We start from the raw sequence: 14,319 nt of genomic DNA on the forward strand, positions 1-14,319 counted from the left end.
AAGGTTCTGGGCAAGTCTGTGCTTCCTGTTCAGGTCCATGAAGAGCCAGAAAGGTCCAGTATGCTAAGTGACTGCAATGGAGACCCATCTCAGTCAATGAGTCACCTAGCGGGCTTTTACAGACATTTTGGTGTGTCTAGGACAGGAGCAGAAAGCACACACTAGAGGGGACCACGTAAGTGAGAACGGGAGCCGTGGGTTATAGCAAGTATCACTTAGGGTTTTTCAAATCGTAGGAGTCATTTAAATGAATATCGCCTAGTGAAAGTCATTAATTTCTAATTTTAAATATGCCCAAAGACAGTTCACATCTTGGCCATCATTAATGACAGAAACTTTATATAATGAAGTAAACTAATCATATTAGCATGGGATAAACTCTATTTTTGAATCTAGAATAAATACTGAATACTGGTTTAAAGGGTTTCTCCAAGAATGTGATCAAAATGGCTGCCGTCACATATTTCAAGCTGCAACCCACCCTAGTCATGTGTTATGAGGGATGCATCCTGAAGAAACACTGCTGGAGACATATCTCAAAAGAGCAGCATTGTGAAAAACATACCTAACCTTCTCACTCAGCAGTGGAGCCAGGCACAACAGGTTTTTTATCTCTCCAGTTTCAGTGTACCAAGCTGTAAAGCGGTCACACACTTAGCAGAACAAGTTTACAAAGGAGCACAGAGGAGGATGGAGCTGAAGAAAAAACCCCTTTGTGCTCATTTAGGCCTGCTCCACAGCAGAGTGAGGAGATCAGGCATATTTGTTCACAATGCTGCTTATCTGACAGTTCAGCCACCTCTGAGAAGTGTTTCTTCAGGCTGCAGGATTTCAGAGAAACTAGTTGAGCTTCTTTTACACATGCCATAGATGATGCATCAGCATTTCATTTCGGATTTCGCGTGGGAAAGATCTAGGTGTACTTGTAGATTACAGAGTAAACAACAGCACGCAATGCCAACCAGTGGCATTTATGGTCAACAGATTGTGGTCATGTATTAAAAGAGGAATGGACGCCAGGATTGGGACGTAATACTACCAATTTACAAAGCATTTTAATCACATCTTAAACATGAAATTTAGTTCTGAGCACCAGTTCATAGAAAATATGCGCAAGAGCTAGAAAAGGTACAAAGAAAAGCCAAAAGTCTGATAGTTGAGAATCTTCGTGATAAGAAGAGATTAAATAACTAAATTTGATTTTGTCTTGAGGAGATATGAATAAGAGGGACATAAATGGCCAATACAAAAAAATATGGTCAAAAGCAGTTTTATGCAAAACCATCTCAAAAGTCAAGGGACATTCTCTTCACTTGGAGAAAGACAGGTTCAATTTCCAGAGGAGACAAGGCTTTTTTTTTATCTAGTAGCTATTAATTTGTGAAGTAGTCTACCTCAAATGTTAGTCACAGAGGAAGTCATCGATGAGTTCAAAAGGGATTAGATGCTTTTTTAGAAGAAAATAATATTTGTGTAAAATTCTTGTTCTCAATGTTGATTCAATCGATGGATGCTAAGGTCAGGAGGGAAAAACTCTCTCTACAGACTGGAACATGCATTATGGATGAACCTATCCCCTTTCCCATCCATCACTGAACTTGAAGCACAGCAGTACTATGTAACTATGATAACACGACATTCTTTTCTAACGGAAAAGAAACAGCACTATTCACCCACATTTATGTAGCAGTATTTTCCCCTCTTGCTATATACTATACTGTACTCCTCAGCATTGAAATTGCAGCAACAAGAAGAAAAAGCCATGAATTTAAGGAAAATACAGGCTTTATAGACAAGTTAATGATATGCAAAAAATTGAAAAAAAAGGATGCAACATTTTCAAAACATCTCAATTTATTCAGTATTGCATATGAGCACCAAAACAGACACACTTACCCACTTGGCATGTTGTCATTGACGTTATGAATGGTTGTCTCAGGAATATTCTGCCACACTGAATTAACTCGGGCATGCAAATCATCAAGATCTGCTGCTGGCAGCTCCCTTTATAACTGCCGACCAATGATGTCTTAGATGTGTTTGAAGGAACACAAGTCCAGAGACACTAGGGCATGGTAGCAAAATATGACAATGCAGGATGGTTACAGTAGCACAAGCAACATGCGGCCTGTTATGGTGTTGGAAAATGGCTCTCCTTGAACATTTGGAGAAAATACTGTATTAATGCATTCACAATTGATCGATTCTGTACTGCAAGTGAAATTAGACATCACAAAACAGTCCTAAGGAGTCAAACAGTGTCTACACAAACCATCAGAAGGCATTTGCGTGACACACTAGATGTCAAGCTACAAGTGTTCTATTGACCGCACACCACCGTTGTCAAAAGCCAACACGGTGAAGAGGAAGACGGCAATGGAGGAAGCTCTGGCCTCTTCAGCAATGAGTCCCACTTTTGTTTTAGATGTAATCAATAGCTGGAGATTGGTCTAAAGACTATATGGGTAAAGCCATGAAACAGCTTTCATGAGGTAATGTCAAACCAGTCCTATTGTCGGGATTATGGTGTGGCATAATTTATGGTGGCTGGACCCCTTTAGTCTTCATTCCAGTCATTACATTGATTTGGTCGTAGATTCTGTGGTATGGCTACTTCTCCAAAAGTACACCAGTTCTTCAACACAATAATGCCTGATTGTATTTTGCTCGTGCTACTGTGATCAGCCTACGGGGCCTAATCGTGCTACCTTGACCCGCATCGTCTCTGGATTTCACAATGTGCTTTCAGCATGGCAGACCAATGCTCAATTAACCATTAACCTCATTGATAACATGTCAAGGTGTGTTGCTGTTTATTTCTGTGGCGCTCATACTCAATGCTGAATAAATTGGGATATTTTAGAAAGGTTGGTTCCACATTTCTTACCATTTGCAGATCACCAACACATCTACCCATCCTGTGATTTCCATAATTACATGACGTTTATTTCTTAGGTTTGTGATTTCAATGCTGAGGAGCGTATGTTTCCAAGATTCTCAGTGACATAAATTACATGTAGTAGATACAATACAAACGTATAGCGGAAATGAACATGCAGCCTAAATAATGGAGGTATTCCAATGAGCAATGTGCCATTTATCTGGCTTAAACGCTGACAAATATCCTGAAACACATGTGGAGGCAAAGAAACATACGTTACAGTCTGCACAGACACAGATTACATCTCACATATTTCAGAAGATAGCATGCCATCTAGCAAGTTTTTCACACTTTAACTTCAAACAATCCCAGACTAATGGCATATTCCAATCCCCACTCTTTATGGTTTATAGTCAATCACTTTCTATATCAAATACTCATAGCTGGCCCAAGTGCTTGGCAGCATCAGTGAGTAATTGAGTACTGCTCTTCACTTATCATAGGTCCCAGGCAATTATATTTGCTTCAACGTTTCTTAGGTCAAACTGTGACCTCACCATGTGTAAAGTGCATTTATAAACTAGAAATAATCATAATGAATGCCCACGGCAATTTAAAATGTTACAAAATACTGTCATTTCTGGAGATAAAGTGTTAAACATAGTTAGTTAGGCTATGATCGGGAGGAGGGAAGCGTGTGGGCAGAGTGTGGGCGAATACTGTGTGTTTGAGCGGAGACTATGTGCGTGTTTGTGTGTGGGCGTCTGCGTGTATGTGTGGGTCCCTGTTTGTGTGCGGGTCTGTGTAAGCAGCCATCGTCTGATGGGACTACTGCTCCCATCTGGCTATAAATGATCACAATGACAGCATTGCCGATTATGGGAAAGTAGTCACATCAGACAATGCATGTGTTCAGTAATAAAAAAAAAAAACAGAACATACAGCAGACATACAGGACAGACAGTACATACAACATACAGCACATACCAATCACCTAGTTCCAGAAGCCCTTGATCTAATAAGAATAACAATTAACCAACCTATACTTACCTTTCCGCCATAGTCCAGTTAATAACAAGTGTCCCACGACGATCTACCATGTAGAACAGTGACATCCAATCTACCATGTAGAACAGTGACATCGGGTGATGTCACTGCTCTACAGGGCCTCCGCGATGAACTGACCGGCAGTGCTGAGTGAGAAAATTCCCACGCAGCATTGCCGTAAAGTGAGCCTGAACTCAGGTAACCTCTTCAGCAATGCACTGCAGGAGCCATTATCTTCTGTCAATGTATCGTGGGAGGCCCTGTAGAGCAGTGACATCACCCGATGTCACTGTTCTATAGGGGAGATCGTCATGGAACACTTGTTATTAATTGGACTGCGTCGGAACAGGGCGTATACTATTAGATTATTATTATTTTTTATTTTGCAGGTGATCGATGGCTTTGGGGAATTAGGCGTGGTTGTAAGTATGGTGAAATTAAGATTATTAAAATACATTTTTCTGGCTTCTGGCTGTGGCTTTATTTAACTCTTTAACTACTATAGGATTAGTAATGGATAGGTGTCTTATTGACACCTCTCCATTACTAACCGGGCTTAATGTCACCTTACAATCAAAGGTGACATCAATCCCTTATTACCCCATATGCCACCGCTACAGGGCAGTGGGAAGAGAGAGCCTAAGTGCCAGAATTTGCGCATCCGGAGATTTCTAGGGTGGCTGTGGACTGATATTTGTAGCCGGGGGGGCAATATCAATGGTCCCTTCCTAGGCTATGAATATCAGCCAGCAGCTGTCTGCATAACCTTTCTGGCTATTGATTATAGGGGGACCCCATTTCATTTTTTTGGGGGGTCCCCTATTTTAATAGCCAGTAAAGGCTAAATATACAGCTGCGGGCTAAAATTCATAGCCTGGGACGCTCCATGGTTATTAACCCCTTCCCATGCTAGAAATATCGGCCCCCAGCCGTCGGCTTTCCCTCTCTGGTGCAGAAAATTTACATTAAAGATACTGCGTGCACATTTTTGGGGTGCGTCTTTATTTAACTATTTATGTACCATTTTATGAGGTTCATTACTAAACAATGGCCTTGGAATTATCTATCATCTATATCTATTATCTATCTACCTATCAATCTATCTAGCTATTTATCAATCTATCATCTGTCTATATCTGTCTGTTTATGCCTGTCTGTCTGTGTGTGTAAACATTATTCTTCAATGGAGTATGTAAAATAAGAGGTTGGACAAAGAAATTAAATCACAATTCTTTTTTTTTGTTAAATAATAGATCTTTATTTAGGTTACAAAAACGCAGACAAATCCGCATGAAAATCCGCACCAAAAAACGCATAAAAAACGTGCGGATTTTTACCTGCGTTTTCTGCCAAGAGATGCAGATTCTGTGCAGAAAATTCTGCAGACAAATCTACAACGTGTGCACATACCCTTAAAGGGAACTTGTCATGTCAAAAACGCTATTAACCTGCAGGTAAATCGGTACAGTGAGTGGTGGCTGTAACCATGCCATGGCACTGATAGCCAAGTCAGTAGGGCATCATTGCAGACCCGGCTGTCAGTCAGTGCCAGGGCACGGTTACAGCCGCTGCTAACTATGTACTCAGCAGTGACTGAAGCCGCGCTGGCCACATCTCTATGACTGAAAGCAAGAGGCCGCCAGGAGGAATAAAGATAATTTTCTCAAACCAGCTGAGCTTTCAGTAAGGAGGTCAGGCAGCTTTAAAAATGGTATTAACCTGTGGATTAAGCCCATATCAGGTTTTTTACAAGACAGATAATACACCAGCATATAAAGACAGTAGGTGCTACTACAGACTATAGATGCAGAAATACATTAACGGAAACTTTTCAGTCAGCCATCAACAAGGTCATACATACCAAAGAAGCAGACCATGTAGCTTGTATGGGGATTGTGGAGAGAGGGGGCTACGTGAACCCATTACAAATGTGCTTGACTACTCTCCAGAGCAACTACAAAAGAGTGCTAATGAGTCCAGCAATAAAGGAACAAGCATGGTAGGGGGAATCCCTGCATTGTAATGAGCAGGCTACTTACATTTTTTCCTATGTAGGCCATTTATCTATGTCTGAGGACATCAACCAAAAATTGGGATATCAACTTTAGACTATACTCATTTTTTTATTCCAATTTCTGTTTTATTCCAATATCTGGCAGAGTTGGCACAAGACAACGTTACGTGTAATAGCTTTATTCTGGGATGACAGAGGAAGCGCCCTACTTCTATTTAACGCTGGTCACACACGCCTGTTCACCTGACCGCAAACTTTCCTGACTTGCCCATAACTTGGGTCGAGCGATACTATGCTGCAAATGAAAAGCAGATGCAGACTCCTCTGCCAAAGGCTTATCTTCCCTGAAAGCAAAAGATTTTAGCGTTTAAATTTCAATGGTCTGATCCTTGTCATTCCCGATATCATCTGTTGGGAATGCCAAGAGGCCCCCAAACACATCATATAGTCAGCCAGTAACCATGAAAAAGGTGGGTTTGAACACTTATGTAATGTGCAACGGGGCCTTAATCATAGGCATCCAATGATCTAAACAGTTGGATAGGAGTCATGTGTAATATACATCTGATACAAGCTACAGATGCGGACTCCCACGCCTGGTGCAGGCCCCTATGCCTGGTGCGGGCCCCTACGCCTGTACTTTCCATGCATTTATGAATAGATGTAAGAAATCCTTTCTTATAAGAGATTAACATTATGAAAAGAGCTACATACATTAATTTCGATAAGGTTAAAATATGATTACCACATATCACAAATCATTTTAAACTGTAATAATAATAATAGTAGATTTAGTAATAAAGAACATGATTTGCTTACCATCCAACAAACAATCAAAATGAAGGCACTGTAAGTATTCTCTTTCCCTCATAAAGCCATTCAGAGGTGTAGCCCAGCCTTCTGCCAGTACCTGAACCCACTGCATATCAACCTGCACAACGGAAGGAAATAGTAAATATTTCTTACATTTATTCATTTTTAAATAGCTAAATAGTAAATTTATTAAAGGGACACTAAAAACTGTCCCCATTTGGCTCAGGTTAAGAGAATGGGGCCAGCAGCAGTCCCCTGCACAGCTGAGGAGCATTTTCGTTAAGGACTATTGCCCCTGATTTCTAAGGATTAGTGGCGTACTCGAATTTCGACCTTCACCAATCATAAAATGATGGAATATCCCAGCGATATGTCATTGCCTCAGGAGATGGGAATATTTCACACTTGGGCCAGTTCTTTTTCACCATTTGGGGGCAAGAACAGTGTAGAATCCTACACTATTCTACAGACACAAAAAATGGACACCCAATTGACTTTACTTGAAAATCTCTCTCTAAAAATGGCCGTTTCTCCTTGTTAATAAACAGAGCATTTTAGGAGTCCAGCTAGAGCTCATATAATTTTTAAATCAAACATTCCCAGAAATACTCAGCATTATACAGCCACTTGATTTTCAAAGTCATTTTCAGCGGTCTAAAGGCCCCTTCACATTAAGCGACGCTGCAGCGATACCGACAACGATCCGGATCGCTGCAGCGTCGCTGGTTGGTCGCTGGAGAGCTGTCACACAGACAGCTCTCCAGCGACCAACGATCCTGAAGTCCCCGGGTAACCAGGGTAAACATCGGGTAACTAAGCGCAGGGCCGCGCTTAGTAACCCGATGTTTACCCTGGTTACCAGCGTAAAAGTAAAAAAAAACAAACAGTACATACTTACCTACCGCTGTCTGTCCCTGGCGCTCTGCTTCTCTGCACTCCTCCTGCACTGGCTGTGAGCACAGCGGCCGGAAAGCAGAGCGGTGACGTCACCGCTCTGCTTTCCGGCTGACCGACGCTCACAGCCAGTACAGGAGGAGTGCAGAGCACAGCGAGGGACAGACAGCGGTAGGTAAGTATGTAGTGTTTGTTTTTTTTTTTACTTTTACGCTGGTAACCAGGGTAAACATCGGGTTACTAAGCGCGGCCCTGCGCTTAGTTACCCGATGTTTACCCTGGTTACCAGTGAGGACATCGCTGGATCGGAGTCACACACGCCGATCCAGCGATGTCCACGGGAGATCCAGCGACGAAATAAAGTTCTGGACTTTGTTCAGCGACCAACGATCTCCCAGCAGGGGCCTGATCGTTGGTCGCTGTCACACATAACGATTTCCTTAACGATATCGTTGCTACGTCACAAAAAGCAACGATATCGTTAATGATATCGTTATGTGTGAAGGTACCTTAAGGGAGCCATAATATACGTGGCTTGTTTTGAAAAATTTGAAGACAGATCCATCTTAAAAAGGTTGTCCACTACTTTTTCACTGATTACCTATCGTTATCGGTGTTGGCCAGAAGAACTTGCTCGCGGAGCTGCTCCGTCTTCTAGTGGTTGCCACGGCAGGGTACTACACATCCGCGTCCCATTGATTTGAATAGGAGGCAGATGCGCAGGACCCCGCTGTGGCCACTATCAGAAGACAGCCAGCTAAGCAAGTGAGTATGTATGGCCGGACCTATTGAGGACTTAAATCTAGGTCATCAATGATAAGGTAGTGGACAACCTCTTTAAGCAATCAAATTTGTGATCCAGTTACGGCTTGACGCTACCCTTTATTCCAGCAGTTGTTTGACATGCCATAGTGAATTAAATTTCCAGAACTTTCTATTCACCTTATTGATTTCTAATGCTGGCAACGTATCAGCATCTGTCTTTGCCAGCTCCAGTTTGTTCTCTGGTACATACAACTCCTTGACTTCATAAGATGCATCCACCGGCACAATATCCTATTAGGGGGAAGAAACCAGAAGACTTAGTATATTCAGCTGTTGGACAGATGCAATGAGCTTATCAAGAAAGGGAGGTAAAATAACATGCAATATCAAAGTTCATAATGATTTTTTTCTGGCTCAGGAGTTTAATATTTCTTGCAATATCTTGAGGAAAAAATAATAAGTGCAAGTGTTCTGTAGGTTTAGGGGTGAATATATTTTCTGGACAGAGCCCGTGGCTAGGATCATGGGAAGAACACAGATTTTTACTGTGCCCGGCCAATGAACCTGAAGAGGACTCCAGGGAAAACTCATAAAGTACTGGACTAAAAAAAAAAATATTCTGGGTCTACAGAGTTTAGCAGTGGAGATTCTGCACCATCCTGGAGAAGCTTAGCATGCACAACATGAAGACAGGAAAGGTAGCCAGATGCTTGCACAGAACAAAACTATGAGCAAAATGGAAAAAAAAAACTGACAAACTAGGCTGCCATAGTCACATTTTCCAAATCTAAAAATTATTAAAAAAAAAAAACAACAACTGGAATATGAGGGAAAACACCAATATTAGTTACACTATTTGGGTTAATGTGGTGTCACAGTGGGTAGTACTTATTTTTCTTGGGTTTCACCCAAATGATTTGGCCAACTAGAACATTCCCTAAATGGGCAGAATTATGTGGACGCATCTAATTATTGAGATTAGGCGTTTTGGCCACACAGACAAACATCAATAATAACAATAATAAATAATTTATCAATAGCAGCAAGGCTAGGTTCACACCAGCATATATTCTCATCCGAGAAAATCGGGCCAACAATCCTAATCAAACTCTGAACATAGTGTGCTCTATTCTCTCAGATGAGAAGAAGATGGAGATTTTTTTCCTTCTAATCTCCTTAATTGTGTCAGTCCATAAAAATCGGACAGTAGATAGATGTCATCTGAGCGCAACCTGAAATTTTCAATCAATTCATTGATTTGCATACCCGAGCTGCAACTCGACCATGCTGTGATTTTTTTTCCTCGGACCGAAAAATCAGACATTTGCACAGCCCCATAGAATAACACTGGTCAGAGTATGATCCGATGTTTTGCCAGATTGCATTTGGACCGAAAATATGGTTATTTGCACGAGCCCTAAAAGTCATACATTACTTGTGATCTGCCCCGGGCAACTGTAAGTGCTTCTTAGGAAATGGAAGCATCTAGTAATAACAGCAGATCAGCTATGAAGACCTTCACCACGAATATAAACTTGGGCAGCCGAGTGCTGAAGCATGTGGCACAAAGCAAACTACCTATGCATTGTTCCATTACTCAAGAATTGTAAACTGCTTCTGGGAGTGATATTTGAAGGAGAACTATGGGTCAGGAATTTCAGGACATAGGTGTCCATGGTCAAATTGAAAAGGGCAATGAAGAAAGATTTTGCACATTTATGACACAAAGAGAGGTCCGTAAAGACAGATTAACCATCATGGTGTGGAAGAACTCACGTGGCCAGAAAAAAAAAAAACACTCTGTTGGATAAATGGGAAACAATCCAAAATCCTGTTAGAAGCTCCATATGTCTACAAACTGGACCGTTGATACTGCCACAGTGTGCTACTCTTCTTTTTGATTAGTGTATTTGTGTCCAGATGGTTGAAAGACACAGGATAGCATTGAGTTAGGAACAATGCCCCCCCCCCCCCCCCCCGTATTTAATAACCGATATACAGTAGATATGGCACACATACACCATAAAGCAAACTTAGGACCATGGTCCCCCCTCTCCAAGATATCCCATAACTGGTATACAGTAAATATGGCACATATGCACCATAAAACAAGCTTAGGACCATGGTTCCCCCCAAGTATATCCCTTAGCCGGTATACAGTAAATATGGCACACATGCACCATAAAACAACATTAGGACCATGGTTCCCCCCCCCAGTATATTCCACAGCCGGTATACAGTAAATATGGCACACATGCACCATAAAACAACATTAGGACCATGGTTCCCCCCCCCCCAGTATATTCCACAGCCGGTATACAGTAAATATGGCACACATGCACCATAAAACAACATTAGGACCATGGTTCCCCCCCCCCCCCAGTATATTCCACAGCCGGTATACAGTAAATATGGCACACATGCACTATAAAACAACATTAGGACCATGGTTCCCCCCCCCCCCAGTATATTCCACAGCCGGTATACAGTAAATATGGCACACATGCACTATAAAACAACATTAGGACCATGGTTCCCCCCCCCCAGTATATTCCACAGCCGGTATACAGTAAATATGGCACACATGCACTATAAAACAACATTAGGACCATGGTTCCCCCCCCCCCCAGTATATTCCACAGCCGGTATACAGTAAATATGGCACACATGCACCATAAAACAACATTAGGACCATGGTTCCCCCCCCCCCCCAGTATATTCCACAGCCGGTATACAGTAAATATGGCACACATGCACCATAAAACAACATTAGGACCATGGTTCCCCCCCCCCCCAGTATATTCCACAGCCGGTATACAGTAAATATGGCGCACATGCACCATAAAACAACATTAGGACCAATGGCAACTTGAAAAGCATGCACTGAAACCCATGCAAGTTCCTAACAGCAATGTATGAAATAGATTTTATAAAATCATTCACTATGGTGTAATCCGGCAGCAGAGAAACATGTGTGACTGCAGTCTTAAATCTCTTAAAATGCATTTTAGATGTGATGTCGCTTTAAAGCTGCTTAGAAAATAAATCAATGCATACACTTGCATACCAGACAGCTGAGGAAGCAAAAGCATTAGAAAGTGATTCACTGTGATTAAAAGGAAGTCACTTACAATATGACTCTGCTTAGAAAAATACAAGTGTCGTTTTAGTGGACAATTAATATTACACATGAAAGGATGGAAATTGTTGTCATAAAGAAAGAGCAAGCACGCCCAGCACCAATGATGTATGCCCCCCTGATCTGGACCAACATGCAGCTTGTAATTGGAAACTGAAAATGATTAGTACAAGGGATGAGTTAAAAATTCCAGATACAGACGGCTGCAGCACCATACATCAAACACATGAGAAGAACACGCACTTTGTAGCGTGCTGGCTGTTCTGTGATAAAGAGCAGACTAGGTCTGTGGAGCATCGCTGAAAAGAACAATAATGGCCTTGAGCACAGAGACGGGCTCCTGATGCACTACATCTCCCATTAAGCCATCAGGTCCCCCTTCTCTATGCAGCACGGTCTGTTATGAATAGGTAATTCAGAACCACAATGGACCTTGAAGTTCAGAGCACACAAAGTGACCTGACAATAACCAAAAAACATAGGACGAGCTCTGAGACGTGGAAACTCTGCTGACCGCAATCCCTAATCCTATCCAACCACACTAGAGGCAGCCGTGGATTGCGCCTAACGCTCCCTATGCAACTCGGCACAGCCTGAGAAACTAACTAGCCCTGAAGATAGAAAAATAAGCCTACCTTGCCTCAGAGAAATACCCCAAAGGAAAAGGCAGCCCCCCACATATAATGACTGTGAGTTAAGATGAAATTACAAACGCAGAGATGAAATAGATTTAGCAAAGTGAGGCCCAACTTACTGAACAGACCGAAGATAGGAAAGATTGCTTTGCGGTCAACACAAAACCCTACAAACAACCACGCAGAGGGGACAAAAAGACCCTCCGCACCGACTAACGGTACGGAGGTGCTCCCTCTACGTCCCAGAGCTTCCAGCAAGCAAGAAAAACCGATATAGCAAGCCGGACAGAAAAAACAGCAAACAAAAACAACACAAGCAAAACTTAGCTTATGCAGGATAGAAAGGCCACAGGAACGATCCAGGAGGAAGCAAGACCAATACTAGAACATTGACTGGAGGCCAGGATCAAAGCACTAGGTGGAGTTAAATAGAGCAGCACCTAACGACTTAACCTCATCACCTGAGGAAGGAAACTCAGAAGCCGCAGTACCACTCACATTCACCAACGGAAGCCCATAGACAAAATCAGCCGAAGTACCACTTGTGACCACAGGAGGGAGCTCGACCACAGAATTCACAACAACGGTCACTATCAAGGGCGTCTACCAGTAAAGTTCATCAGACGCGCAATATAGAACGCCATTTTCAATCTAGCTGTTATTTTTAACGTAAGTGATTTTTTTTTATAATGTTAAACTAAAGACCGTAACACTGCGTTGTGATATATATTGAAAAATGCCCTCCAATGTCTGGACGCTGGATGGCGTCCCTTTAGTTCCCTCCCCCCCCATACTTTTGCCATTTTTCAGCCTCCCTTTGAGCTAAAATGAGAAAAAAAGGTCATTTCTTTTTAGGGGCCACTAAACCATCAACAGCATCTGATATCTGACAGACGTCCCAGCATCCATTAGGTTTACAAAACAGACAAAAATGTTAGTTTTATTTTTTTTATTTTGTTTTAGTGTGAATGTAGTTAGACTGGTGAAGATGCCGCCAAGCGATGTAGTAATGGCATCATCTCTGGAAGAGCCAAGATTAAGACTGGATGTCGTACAAGAGATCGTGTCAATAGCCAGAAAACAAATTACAAGCGATCCGGGGAAGCGAGCGGACTGCACTGAGTAGAGGGCAGATAGATTCTCCACTACGGAGGCTATGTTTTGTTCTGCCTCTACCTAGATCAACAGGAGAAATAAAAGAAAGCTCAAAAATAGTCTTATGACCTATGAGACATTGGGCATGCTGAGCGGTGCAGTGAAGCGGCATTTAGACGGGTAAGCGGATAAACACCTGTAGCGCAGATGATTTACTACAGAATCCATGTGTTTATTTTACAAATAGCCCTTGGGTTCATTCCGAGTCCCAAGTTCCAATTGTACAATGGTTCTTCAGTCTCCAATAGAAGGGTAGACCTCCCTGACCAGTCATTGGTTACTATTGATTACGGCATTCAAAAGGTTAAACAGATGGAAACAAAGGCTCTTCAAAACCTGGCTATTACAATGGGAGGAAAGATGGTTACAGTGAAGTAAAAAAAGGTATGGATGTAATCGTACCAACCTGTAGAACCAATTGTGTTTTTTGGTGCCCAATTTCACTGCACTTGGATTTTTTTTCCTATTTTCCAGTACACTGAATGGTAAAATGAATGGTGCCATACAAAATTACAACTCATCCCTCAAAAATTATCACTCGTCGAAGAAGGAGAGGAAAAAATTAAAGCACAAAAATAAAAAAAATTACTTGGAAAGGGGGTTAAAAACGATGTCTTACCAATGAACAACCACCTTAAAGTGCCAGCCACTAGGTATCTCCTTTCTATCTAAACTTGCAGGCTCTAGCAGCACAGAGCCCAAAACTAAATTCAGGAAGTGGGGACAGACGGTGCCTCTCTGCTTCAACTCTTCTCTGTCAAACTGTATACAGGCAAGCCACTGGAGAATGGCAGGTGCAATGCATGTTGGACAGGGAAGGAATGTTAGTTCCCGCACCTATAGTGCTGGCAGAATAGTGACAAAGTAAAACGGTCAACTACTGGATGGAAAGCTACAGAGCATGGATATATTATACATACTGTATGTTCACTATAAACAGTACAATAAACAAAGAAGCTATACTCCGTTCCTGTGC

At 42.0% G+C, this 14,319-nt stretch overlaps 1 protein-coding gene across 2 annotated transcripts in view; it reads right to left on the bottom strand.

Moving 5' to 3' along the window:
• Positions 1–14,319, bottom strand: part of PAPSS1 (3'-phosphoadenosine 5'-phosphosulfate synthase 1) — a 116,466-nt gene that overhangs the window by 57,315 nt on the left and 44,832 nt on the right. For both annotated transcript variants that reach the window (XM_069743725.1, XM_069743729.1), the window contains exons 6-7: positions 8,592–8,705; positions 6,762–6,873 (exon numbers count right to left, since the gene is read on the bottom strand). In XM_069743725.1, coding sequence (XP_069599826.1) covers positions 6,762–6,873; positions 8,592–8,705 — 226 coding nt within the window. The remainder of the gene's footprint in view (positions 1–6,761; positions 6,874–8,591; positions 8,706–14,319) is intronic.

Source organism: Ranitomeya imitator, chromosome 1 (assembly GCF_032444005.1).
Source record: "Ranitomeya imitator isolate aRanImi1 chromosome 1, aRanImi1.pri, whole genome shotgun sequence".
In the NCBI taxonomy this organism is placed as follows: domain Eukaryota; kingdom Metazoa; phylum Chordata; class Amphibia; order Anura; family Dendrobatidae; genus Ranitomeya; species Ranitomeya imitator.